Source organism: Amblyomma maculatum, chromosome 11 (genome assembly GCF_055883805.1).
Source record: "Amblyomma maculatum isolate TAMU_Amacu chromosome 11, ASM5588380v1, whole genome shotgun sequence".
In the NCBI taxonomy this organism is placed as follows: Eukaryota; Metazoa; Arthropoda; class Arachnida; order Ixodida; family Ixodidae; genus Amblyomma; species Amblyomma maculatum.
Genome location: NC_139354.1, coordinates 67,681,815 through 67,695,190, shown reverse-complemented (window position 1 = coordinate 67,695,190; position 13,376 = coordinate 67,681,815). Strand labels below are relative to the sequence as shown.

Genomic DNA, 13,376 nt, shown 5'->3' with positions numbered 1-13,376 from the left:
AACGAGCGCCTTCGTGTAGAGAACTCGCGGGCTTTCGTACAACAAGCCGAGGTTATCGCCTCTTTACGTGCCGATGTTCGCGGCCTACGCCAGGAGCTTGTGCGGTGCGCTGCTTCGCAGTGTGAGCGTCCTCTCGTCGAGCGTCCTCTCGTTGTCTCCGTGGGCAATCCTACCCGTGAGGAGCAGCCATCTGTGGACTACTCCGCCGCTCTTCATCGAGGGATGACTCCTGGAGATATTCCCTGTTCATCTTCTGCCTCTGCTCCTCGCCGTGCGGTTGACTTACCCAGTGAGATGAAGAAGCACCGAAGTCGAGCCATTACTGGCGCATCGAGCTCATCTGTCCTGAGCGTTGCCATTTACCAAAAGAAGCGTCCGAAGACTATTTTCGTCTCTAAACTCAGTCCCGATACTACATCGGTAGACCTTACCAACCATCTAAAATCAGTGAATATTACTCCCATTTCCTGCCGGCAGCTGAAAACAAGGTACGACTCCTACTCGTCCTTCCATATTGAAGTTGATGAAGAATCCTACAGTAAGCTTGTTGAGCCTTCGATGTGGCCGATGGGTTGCATATACAAGGACTTTCGTGGGAAGCTTTACGACGATATGCTTCATCCCTCTGAACTGACGCAAAATTGCAGTGGCCCCTAATTTGGATATCTATTATCAAAACGCCCGAGGTCTTCGGACTAAGGGATCAGAATTTTTTTCTAGCGTCTTGTCCTCTTGTTATACCGCTGTTGTGGTTACCGAAACCTGGCTGTCAAGTGATATTCCTTCCAATGATTTCTTTCCAAATAATTACTCTGTTTTTCGTAGCGACCGCCCTGAAACAGGTCCCAAATCAAGAGGAGGTGGAGTGCTCATTGCTATTGACAGTTTTGTGAAGTGTGTTCGACGTTCCGATCTGGAAACTGTTGAAGAATGTGTGTGGCTCGAGCTCACTTTAAATCGACATGAAAAGCTTTTACTTGCAGCTTTCTACATTCCTCCGAATCTACCTCCTTCAGCCTATGATGATGTTCTGCTCTCAATCGAACATGTTATAACCCGTCATAGCAAACACAAACTTCTTATTTTAGGTGATTTTAATACTCCTGGTATCAACTGGAACTCACTTATTTCTTCTCACAACAATCATTACATATTAAGTAAGTGTAACGCTCTACTTGATTTCATAGCCTTTAACTCTTTGCAGCAACACAATTTCATTGAAAACTGTTGCGGTAATATTCTTGACATCTGTCTATCGAATTTTGAAAGTGTTCGAGTCTCGAGTTCGGACATACCGCTGACTCGCTGTGACAAATTTCACCCTCCGCTTCTAGTTACTACTGCTGTCTCTGCCTCACCTTCTACTAACTCAGATCGGGTGGGGAATTCGCCCCGTTTCGCGTATGCACGTGGTGATTATGTCGGTCTTTTCAATTTCTTCTCTTCCGTCGACTGGTCCCTTTTAAATGACATTAATGATTCAGATGGACAAGTCAGTCGCTTTACAGAAATAGTTCTTGATGGTATGCGTCGGTACATACCTTTGCATACTCCTACGCGTAGGAAGTTTCCTTCCTGGTTTTCAAGGGAACTAATAACGGCGTTAAAGCTCAAGGAACGGGCCCATCGTAAAGCGAAACGCCCTGGGTTTCACAATTGGGCAGATGAGTTTCGCCGTGTGCGTTCTCTTTGCAAACGCTTATACAAGCGGGACTACGACTCCTATCTTGAGTCTTTAGAGAGGTATGCCTCAAATCGTCCTAGTCAGTTCTGGCGTTACGTTCGCAAGCGTTCCATTAAATCAGATTTAAGTATCAGCTTAGTTGACTCTCAGGGTTCGGAAATTCGGGATGTTGCCGACAGTTTTGCACAACATTTTTCCTCCGTTTACAAACATCCACATTGTGATTCCGTTTGCCTCCCATCTGGTGCACTATCTAATTCCATTCTCTTTGACGAGGAGTTGATAACTGAGAGTCTTAAGCGTCTGAGACCATCTTTGTCTCCTGGACCTGATGGCATTCCAGCTGCCATAATAAAAGCCTTCAGTTATATCTTCGTACCAGTACTGACTGCCATATTTAATAACTGTTTAAAAAATGCTGCCTTTCCTCGCGTGTGGAAAATGGCACGCGTGTTTCCTGTCTTCAAGTCTGGAAACAAAACTGATGTTTCCAATTATCGTCCGATTTCTCTTCTATGTGCAACCTCTAAGCTTTTCGAATTAGCTTTGCACAGCGTACTTTCTTTCCATCTCAAACATATCATAGTACCGAATCAACATGGCTTCATGTCGGGTCGCTCTACTTCCACCAACCTAGTCACGTTTATGACGTATGCCTCTGCAGCAGTCCTTCAGAGGGGTCAGGTTGACACTGTGTACTGTGATATGAGCAAAGCTTTCGACGTTGTTACTCACTCACTACTTCTTGAAAAACTTCTACTCTCTGGCGTTGAAGTCTCTCTCGTAGCCCTCCTACGCAACTATCTCCTTGATCGCTTCTGCTTTGTCAGTGTCAATGGACAGACTTCTTTCGTTTACCCTGCAACGAGCGGAGTTCCTCAAGGTTCAGTACTAGGCCCGCTTCTCTTCTCCGTTTTTATTAATGATGTTTCCTCGGCGATAAAGAACTCCTCGTTTCTTCTTTATGCTGATGATATAAAAATATTCAAGGTAATACATTCTTTTCAAGATTGCGTGTTGTTGCAATCGGACATATCTGCTTTTTCTGATTGGTGTGCGATGAATCGACTTACCCTCAATTCTTCCAAAACTAGGGTTGTGTCCTTTACTCGTAAAACACATAGCTTTCTCTACCATTATTCTGTCAATTCTGTGCTGTTGGATAGGGTTGATGAAATTAATGACCTTGGTGTACTTTTTGACCGCACCCTCAGCTTCTCCTCTCACACTAAACGCATTGCTCAGCGGGCTATGCGCACACTCGGATTCGTTTGCAGACTTTCGAGAGAGTTCCATACTCCACTTCCGTTCCTAAAACTGTACCTGTCCATATGCCTCCCGGTCTTGGAGTATGCGTCGGTTGTTTGGAATGGCACTTGCAAATCGAACTTGGACAAGGTTGACAGAGTACAAAAAAAATTTTTACGGATATTTCATTATCGCTTTCCTTTCGCAACTTCCCCCTCTCGCTCCACCAGGAGCGCCCAACTGAATCTTCCTTCCCTTCACTGCCGTCGTATCAGACTTGATATCATATTTCTGTACAAACTCCTTCATGGCCACATTATGTGCCCTCAGCTCTTAGAGTACATCCTACTGCGCGTTCCGCGAAAGAGCATGAGGGAATTCAGACCATTTCAGGTTTCTCCTCTTCATTCCCACTCCCCTCTGGACAGGATGCAGTGGTTATTTAACTCTTTTTGTCCTCACCTTGACATCTTCCAAAACTCGCTCTGTTCATTTACATTGGATGTTCGTAGCGTTGTATTCTAAATAGTACTTTATCACATATAACTCCCACTTTCTAGCCTTAAATTGTATTTACTTCACTTTTTGCTTTTTCTCCTGTTCAATGCTGTCTGTATCTTGAACTACTTTTTATCCGTTTCTTGCTTATATTTCAACTTTAAACTTTATATTCGAATCTTACTGTCCCTTGTTCAATTTTACTTCTTTATTGTATTATTCTGTATTTCTAGCCTGTGTTTTAAGTACCATGCACTTGTTGCGCCTGGAATGGTTGTTTATTTTATGTATATTTCTATATTACTATAATCAATGTCAGTCATCTGTTTTTTTTTTTTTTTCTCTTCTACCTACCGTTCTTTTTTTTTTTTTTCTTTATTTCCTGGTGTGCTAAAAAATTCTCTCACTGTGTATATAAGTGATGATACTCATTGTTTGCTTAATTTCCGTGATACTTTTCGTCTCAGTTTCATTTCATGTATTATTTATTTCTTTTTTTTGTGTTCTCTCTGTGTGTGTAAACATGTTTGTGCTTTTTCATTTTTTTTTTGTGCTGCAGCACAAAGACCACATGGTTGTTCCTGCGCACATTAAATAAAGATTGATTGATTGATTGATTGATTGATTGATTGATTGATTGATTGATTGATTGATTGATTGATTATTATTATTATTATTATTATTATTATTATTATTATTATTATTATTATTATTATTATTATTATTATTATTATTATTATTATTATTATTATTATTATTATTATTATTATTATTATTATTATTATTATTATTATTATTATTATTATTATTATATGTTATTTTGCCACCGTTTTGTGGAGTTGTGCTGGTTGGTTGGTTTGTGGGGTTTAACGTCCCAAAGCAACTCAGGCTATGAGAGACGCCGTAGTGGAGGACTCCGGAAATTTCGACCACCTGGGGTTCTTTAACGTGCACTGACATCGCACAGTAAGACTTTGTTTATTTGTGTGGGTTTCAGTATATTTCAATTTAATTTGTTCGGCTACAGGCAGATTACTTTGTAAATATTATATATAGACATTTTCTCCATGCAAACGCCTGTAATAAATACCGTGAGGAAACAAATCCGGTCGTGTGTAGAGGTATAAATGCCTCTCTTTGGAGCGGCTGGAAAAAAAGTTCAAATTTCGTTTTGTACTAGGAATGTTTTCGGTTTTCATCTTTTCTTTTTTATTTTCCACGTGCAACGTTTTCTTTCATACCTCTGCATCTTTTTCCAGCCTAGCGCTGCATTTGTCTCTAGAAACGAGGGTCATTGGCCATACCAAAAATTCTCCGGAATTTTCTGTGTGGCCACCGGCTCAACCTGTACAATAAACCGGTACACCGAATTAGGTGTGAAATTGATACAGGATTTTTCAGTGCGCGTTTTTTATATCTGTACACTGTATGACGGGAAAATGTAGAAATACAAATTAAAGGATAAGCTATAACGAGTATAAAAGTGCAGGTACGCGAACGAGCATCCACGAGGAGGGCAGCAGATGGAATCGTTAACGCAGCTAAGTCATAATTTTGAAGGTGGAGCTCAACTGCCCTGTACGTTTTTGCTGTACGCATTGTTGATTCCATGACTTCGAAAACTATTTCAACCAACCCGCCAAATCAATTGCCGAATGTGGCAGGGCATGCCTATGCTATGCCATGTTTGTAGCATGTACTAGGCTTAAATAAAGCAACTACTAACTTATCGTTAATGATACAGACTTTCTTTATGTTTAAACCTGTATACGCCTTGATAGAGACTATCATGCTGTTTTTAAGGTTTTTCACACAATTAAGCCACGATAGTATAGTGCGTGTCGAGACTTTAGATCTATATATTCGTCATGTGTGCTGCTAACCTTATTTAGAACTAAGACATTCCTTTTATTATGTACTGATCTATTCAACATCACCGCTAAACAAATCGTGTCTCGTTGCATCCGATGTTGGCAGCAAGCGGTACCACGTTCCATTTCAAGTACCTGCACTGCCTGAGCAAGAAACTCTTAGCCCTTACCCCTCCCCCTCTCTCACACCACTTCATCAAGCGTGTCAGGTCTGTGCGGGCGCAAGGAGCGAGGAGTGGCGCACAGGAGCACATTTATGGTAAGCACCTAAAAAGAATTGCAGCCAAGCGTAACAACATTTTTGGTAACTGCGTTACGGGCTCTGGTTACCGAGATCATGCCGCACTCAATGCTTCTTAGCTTATGCCAATGTATAACCACGAAGGGTGTTTTTTTTTTTTTTTTTTCTGGTGGAAAATCCTGTGCAATAGGGATTGGAAGTGGTTTCGCTACTGAAAAACGAAAAGTTCTACAGGGCAATAACCTCACACAATCTCATCTAATCACATAGACTCTCATACGGTGCACATCATCATCATAAAATATATTCCATAATTTATGTTAATGTACAAGAAACTATGAGATCTTACGCAAATATATGCGACTTGTATGAGATTTCTTACGTGATTTGAGTGAAACTGTGTGAGAAAATGTGAGGTTATTGGCTCACACAATTTTTTGAGTAGGGATATATATATATATATATATATATATATATATATATATATATATATATATATATATATATATATATCGCACGCCAGGCTGTTGCTATGCACTGCGCCGTTGCACTTCCGTATACCGCGAGACACTACGGCAATCGTAAATACACATCACTGCTACCGAGAAGCACTACTTTGTTTGCTCGTAGAGTGCACGAGGTACCACAAACCTTCACAACTGTTATCCTTACGGGACTGTGTAAGGTAAGAAATATAGGCGGCGCGGCACGGCTGCTGCACAGTCAACACAGCATTGTATGAAAAAAAACTACTGTAGCATAGTTAGTATGCGATCTTTTTTTCTTCGTGATTCTGTTGAAATTTTACATTTTTGCGTATTTCTTGGAAACAGTTTGCACCTAGTTAGGAACAACTTGGTTTGGATTTGGGTTTGGAGTTTAACGTCCCAAAGCGACTCAGGCTATGAGAGACGCCGTAGTGGAGAACTCCGGAAATTTCGACCACCTGGGGTTCTTTAAGGTGCACTGACATCGCACAGCACACGGGGGCCTAGCTTTTTTCTTCCATCGAAAAACGGCCGCCGACGCCAGGATTCGATCCCGCGTCCTTGGGCACAGTAGTCGAGCGCTCTAATCCCTGCGCCACCCCGGCGGGGCTGTTAGGAACAACTGGAACATATGTGTGCTCCTTTTTGTCTTCACGGTAGCCGAAAAAAGAACAATATTTTTGACGTAGGCTTTTTGCTTGCAACATCAGGGATCCTGTTTTATTTCAAGGAATAATTTAACGAACCCCTACGTCTTAATTTTCATGCACATCACTTGATCGATCAAACTATATTTGATATGGCTCCATTTATATGGAATGTTAGATACTGGATTCATGGTATAAAATCTTGAGACCTTAGCTAAAGTTAATTGCTGCTATTATCGGCTTCAAACACGCGTTTCTGCAACTACACTGCATTTCGTTCACTGCCTTAAGCAAAGCATTGTCGGTTGAAAATACATGCATATATGTCTAAGCCCCATGTCAAGATGGTTATCGGCGTACCACTACAGTTACGGCGGCTTACAGTGTTGGTATAAGTCAAGCGAAATAATATATAGTATACTCTAGATACTTCGTCTTGTTATTCTCTGCCATAAACAAGAGTCCTACCCAATTTTCATGCTACCGTTGCAGTGAGCCCCGTGTGCTTTACGATGTCAATGCACGTTTAAAGAAGCCCAAGTGGTCGAAATTTTCGGAGACCTCCACTACGGCGTCTCTCATAGTCTTAGTCGCTTTAGGACGTTAAAACCCACAAACCAACCAACCAATCTTACTTTGCTTGGTAATATATAGGTCCAATGCCGGCAGAACAAATAAACTGTTTCTTTTATCTGATTTGGGAAGACGCTTTTAAATATCGGAGTATTTCATTGAAATAATGTACGCTCAGCTAGAGTCCACCTCCCATCTGTTCACAACTGGAAAATTATTAACAATCCTGAAAGCTTGCTAAACTGTCAAGCGGTAACGAATAGGGCAAAATATGCAGTAATAATGGATGGCTAGAAATGATTATTGCAGAACTCCCTCGATTCGGCATGAATTTATATTATGCTAATTTTTAAAATCATTTTCTTTATTATATTATAATTATTCGCAGAAGTACCATCGATATTATACTTGCTTCAGACCACTACATCGTCGGCATGTCAATGCAACACCTCATAAATGTTGCAGTCGTGCAAGGCAAGGCATGGACGGAGCGCAACATTTGATACGCAGATTGGGGTCTGCGTATTTATTCCCTTCAGCGAAATCTGCTCGTAACGTCTTAATACCGAGACGAAGTGATTCGTGAGGGTTATATTTATTACACCGGAGGAATTAAATCTTTCCACTGTAATATCAGCTCAATACGTTAGCATGCACTTAATATCTGTCTGCTTAAAAGACGACTAGCAGGTCCCAGGGTGTTTATTTGTGCTCTAGGCGACCTGCCACATCCAGGCTGCAGGAACATTGAGGTGCATCAAGCAAGATGAATGCAGCCGCGTTTCTCACATTTTTTCTACTTCTTGCTGTTCATCACGTCCAGTAAGTATCCAAAGGGTGCTTCCTGATTTGAAAAGCCTCATACTTCATTGATTTGATTCTCCGGAGACTCCAAGCATATAGCAAATATTCTCAAGTGAGAACTGATGTTGCCACGTAGGGGAGATTATAATCATAATTATTATCCGACGTGCATGAGAGGGTAGAGCAAAGGATATATATTTTGTGTTATTCGTCGCAACAGAGATTGTCATTTAGCTATCGTACCTGTTTATAGATATTCAGAGTTGTTTCCTACCTTGAAAGGAAAAAGTTTCAAACAGCCAGATCTTAAACTTTATTTCATTTAGCTATCGTACCTGTTTATAGATATTCAGAGTTGTTTCCTACCTAGAAAGGAAAAAGTTTCAAACAGCCAGATCTTAAACTTTATTTCTGCTGTCAGAAGCGATAGCCTCTCTTCCAATTAACTCTCACTACTATCAATCGAAGGTTATTTAAAGGCAGAAAAGGAGCCTTAAATTTCTGTCTGTTTTCGTGTAAGGGTCATTTGATTTCTTATAATGCGAGATAAAAATATAAAGTACAATGCCAAAAATATGCATCAACATTATAGCGATTCAGCTCTCCTTTAACCATGTTTCACGAGCTTAAGCCATCAGCCGCAGCTCCATTTGCTGCGGCCGCTTCGATCTTGGTTTGATTGCGTGCTTAGTAAGCTACTCAGACACGGTATATTCTGGCTTCTCGTTGCTCGATGCTCCCGGAAGCTTGTCTGAAACGGCTGCGGTCTCTGCCTTTAACGAGTGTGGCTTCTTCGCAGCTGATCAGTTTCGTTTTGTCACTTTGCCTGTTGCTTGGCTCGCGGATTTAGCCCACTGTCACGCAAATGGAAAATGTATGGTATACTTATCTACGTTCGATGAAGTAACGGCACAGATGAAACTTATGAATTCCACGATGTTCACCGCAAAGAACGAGTGTGTTGTATTTGGAACTTGATGCAGACGACAATTTTTGCTGCACAACGCGAGAAATGAATGTGAAATGTTAGGTGCCAGATGACATTGAAGTTTGCTATTGGAGAAGTAGCGCTTCCGCAGTACAATTCCGCCCGTTGTGTTGTGACTTATCAGCATTGAATGCCACGCCGTGCTGCTCTCCTTGCCAAACCTCAATCGCCTGCGATCAATCACATCGCTGCTCGTTGAATCCCTAATGCCTTGTTCTGTGTCACTGATCTCTCACAACACTCGCAAGCCTACATTAGTAAGCAACAGTATGGTAGACCCCACGAGACATGATATCATCATCATCATCAGCCTGACTATACCCACTGCAGGGCGAAGGCCTCTCCCATATTTCTCCACTTAACCCGGTTCTGTGCTAGCTGCATCCACTTGACCCCTGCGAACTTCTTAATCTCATCCGCCCACCTAACTTTCTGCTGCCCCCTGCTACGCTTTCCTTCCCTTGGAATCCAGTTTGTTACCCTAAGCGACCATCGGTTATCCTCTCTTCGCACTACATGTCCTGCCCATGTCTATTTCTTCTTCTTAATTTCCCCTAGAATGTCTGTAACTTGAATTATTTCTCTGACCCACTCTGCACGCTTCCTATCTCTTAATGTTACCCCTACCATTTTTCGTTCCATAACCTTCTGGGTTGTCCTCAACTTAAGTAGAACTCTCTTGGTTAGCCTCCACGTTTCAGCGCCATATGTGAGTACAGGTAAGATGCAACTGTTATATACGTTGCTCTTTAGCGATACCGGTAAGCTACTAGACATAATCTGCGAGTGCTTGCCAAATGCGCTCCATCCCAATCTTATTCTTCTTATTTCTTTTTCATGGTCCGGATCTGCGGTTACTACCTGTCCTAAGTAGACATATTCGCCTACTACTTCCAGTACTTCGCTACCTAATGTAAACTGCTGTTCCTTCCCGAGGCTGTTGAACATTACCTTAGTCTTCTGCATATTGATTTTCAAGCCTACCTTTCTAGTTTTCCTGTCTAGGTAATCAATCATTATTTGTAGTTCATCTCCCGAGTTGCTTAGCAAGGCAATGTCATCAGCAAATCGCAGATTACTGAGGTATTCTCGAACCATTGAGCACGAAGTCTTCTGCATCACAAGCTTCCGACATTGTGCATGCGACACGACTCAAGCCGTATTATTCACGCCCTGCTTCGTTTACCTAGAACGCACCGGGACTGTGCTGCGGCGGAGGTAGTGTACCATGCTGGCATTCAGCAAGTGAAGAAAGAAGTGTCTGGGTGTGTGGACGAAGACGATCTACCCTTATCCGTAACTGCTCCCATTCCAAATCTCTGAATACTTCCTCTAAGCAAGCTGTGAATAGTACTGGGGAGATTGTGTCTCCTTGCCTAACACCTTTCTTTATTGGAATTTTGTTACTTTCTTTATGCAGAACTATGGTTGATGTGCAGCCATTATATATATCCTCCAGCACTTTCACGTACGGCTCGTCTACCCCCTGATTTCGCAATGCCTGCATCACCGCCGAGGTTTCAACTGAGTCAAATGCTTTTTCGTAATCAATGAATGCTATGTATAAGGGCTGGTTATATTCCGACCATTTTTCTATCACCTGATTGATGGTATGGATATGATCGATAGTAGAGTACCGTTTCCGAAAACCTGCTTGATCCTTTGCTTGATTGCAGTCTAAGGTTGTCCTGATTCTATTAGCGATTACCTTAGCAAATACCTTATACGTAACAGACAGTAAGCTGATTGGTCGGTAATTTTTAAGGTCCTTAGAGTCCCCTTTCTTATGAATGAGGATAATGTTTGCATTCTTCCATGGTTCGGGTACCGTCGATGATACCAGGCACTGCGTATACAGGGTGGCCAGCTTTTCTAATACGATATCCCCCCCGTCCTTCAGCAAATCTGTAGTTATCTGATCCTCTCCAGCTGATTTCCCCCTTTTCATAGTTTCTAGTGCTTTCTTGACCTCGTCCTTCGTCACTGGTGGAACGGCTGAATGTTTTTCCCTACCGCCAATCTCATTACGGTCCTGACTACTTTGGCTACTGTAGAGATTTGTATAGAACTCCTCGGCTACTTTGACTATCTTATCCATATTCGTGATGACGTTGCCCGCCTTGTCCCTTATCGCATGCATCTAGTTTTTGTCTATGCCCAATTTCTTCTTTATCGCTTTAAGGCTCCCCCAGTTCTTTACAGCATGCTCAATTTTCTCCATGTTATACTTCCTTATATCGGCCACCTTGCGCTTATTGATTAGCTTTGATATCTCGGCCAATTCGATCCCGTCTGTTGGATTGGAAGATTGGATTGGAAGACATTATATATATATATATATATATATATATATATATATATATATATATATATATATATATATATATATATATATATATATATATATATATTTTACATTAATATTTTACCAGGGCGTCTATGTGTGACATGCTAGTCTTACTCATAACCCAAGGGTATCAGTTTCGAGTCCCATGAAATAGAGAGATATTTTAATAGCAAAAGCAGATGTCTGCCTGGTGGTGAGCCTAGCATGCTACTCCGAGTCCCATGTTATCTTGCGGTTTCCAATGAGGTCCTTAAGAGGCCAACTTCTGCATGCTAGGCCATATCATATGTTCTAGTAACCTCATACAATCCGCCGATCAACCATCGCGTAGCCATATCACTTCCCACTTATCACCTGCTTGAAGCATCCTAGTGTTTTATTCGCTAACAATACGAACAGTGCTGCACCTTTACCGTCTTTCAATTTTAATTGTACTATTCATGCTCTGGCGTCCGAATCTAACCAATCGTGTCTAAGCAATTATTTGCCTAATCGCAATTGGCACTTTTTTTTTCACCATCAAAATCTCCGGTAGCGCATTCGGGCGTTTTTTCATGCTCATTTTATTCAACCCAGAGAATTTCCTTCCAAGCCCCGTAGACCTACTCCTGAGGTACCTCAAGAAGCGTGAGAGCAAGGTAGCTCGTTGTTTGCGAGATATCGAATGGTGGAGACGAGCAGAGAGCCCTGTTATAATGCTAAGAAATAAGCTCCTTAAGCTGCATATTGTTTACAGATGCTGCATATCAGCGTATGTGCTGTACAAATACCAGAGCCTAAACATTTACTTGAGGCTCCTTTCTCTGCATTTCAGTGGAGGCAATACAAGTCCCGGAAATGGATACAGATGGCTGGAGAGATGTACAAAAGAGGTTCGAATAATTTTCCTTGTTTCCTTTCTTGGGAATTACAACATTTCCAATTTTCGTTCGAGTAAATTACGTCCTCCTCATTGCCGGAATGGATGGAAACATAAAAAGTGTTAGCGGAAAGATTACAGGAAAAATCAAACATGGCTCTAGCCAGAATATACTCATGCCTGAGCTGTGTATTTATTCAGCGTGTCGACATCTTCTCCACCCAAAAACTTTATTTTTTACTGTTAGATCGCTTATGACGAAAGGCAGACTCCTCTAACCTATAAGCCCACCAATAATATTTAGAGGAAGGAAAATGCAGCGTACACTTATCAAAGACACTATGCCTCGATCGAAACGACGCGGGCCTCAAATCAGGTCCCTTGATGCTAGAGATCTTCGGTCACGTACAGATATTACAAGATGCACAACGTAAAATTACTATTTCGTGCAACTACAACGTCGGTTTCCAGCGTCTTCGTGCACCACTAGCATAAAACGGTAATACCAATTCGTGCGCTGCATGATTGCGTTAATTAAAGATTTTATTTTCGGTCTTTATTGCGTTTCTGTCGCGAGGTTCCAAGTGCCTTTGAGCACCATTACCTTAAAATGGTTATAATGCCACGTGTTCTGCGTGAACTCGGAATTGGAGATATTTATCTTAGTTTTTGTTGTGCTTATGCCGCAGTGCAATCCTTTGGGACCAGAAAACAACTGCCCGCCTCGCTGTGGGTGCTACGGTAAGCCGGGAAGCCGATCGTACGGTACCTGCATCAGCCCTACCGGGCCATTTCCAAGCGACTATGACCCAAGCTATCTTGGGCCCATTAAACGAGGGGTACAGTTGCCACGTAGACGGTATAGGGGCTAATTCTGTCATCTAAATCTCTAATAAAAATATTTGCGACAACTTTTCCCGCCATTCACATTATTCGCTTCCTTTTCCTGAGTTCTCCATCTCGCTTTCCTTCATTTTTTCGTTTTTTCAAGAAACCACATAGAGTGCGCGAATTTTACATAAATCAACTCCTTTGCGAAAACTCAAAACAGTAGATGTCATCCCTCACTGCTACTAGTCGTGGTCTAAAACACTGATGGCTTGAGTGCAGAGATAAGTACTATTTGAA

At 41.8% G+C, this 13,376-nt stretch overlaps 1 protein-coding gene across 1 annotated transcript; it reads left to right on the top strand.

The window, feature by feature from the left end:
- Positions 1-7,693: 7,693 nt before the first annotated feature.
- On the top strand, positions 7,694-13,175 carry LOC146174038 (uncharacterized). The gene is made up of 3 exons (XM_084583560.1): positions 7,694-8,072; positions 12,204-12,261; positions 12,938-13,175. The coding sequence occupies exons 1-3, from the start codon at positions 8,021-8,023 to the stop codon at positions 13,131-13,133; spliced, it is 306 nt and encodes a 101-aa protein (XP_084439686.1). The 5' UTR covers positions 7,694-8,020; the 3' UTR covers positions 13,134-13,175.
- Positions 13,176-13,376: the final 201 nt, after the last annotated feature.

What these genes read in the sequence shown, in the direction of transcription:
- LOC146174038 (XM_084583560.1), top strand. Translation starts at nt 8,021, where the DNA reads ATGCAGCCGCGTTTCTCACATTTTTTCTACTTCTTGCTGTTCATCACG. An exon ending in CTTGCTGTTCATCACGTCCA is followed by an intron (nt 8,073 to 12,203) that starts GTAAGTATCCAA and finishes TCTGCATTTCAG; the next exon opens with TGGAGGCAATACAAGTCCCG. An exon ending in TGGAGAGATGTACAAAAGAG is followed by an intron (nt 12,262 to 12,937) that starts GTTCGAATAATT and finishes CTTATGCCGCAG; the next exon opens with TGCAATCCTTTGGGACCAGA.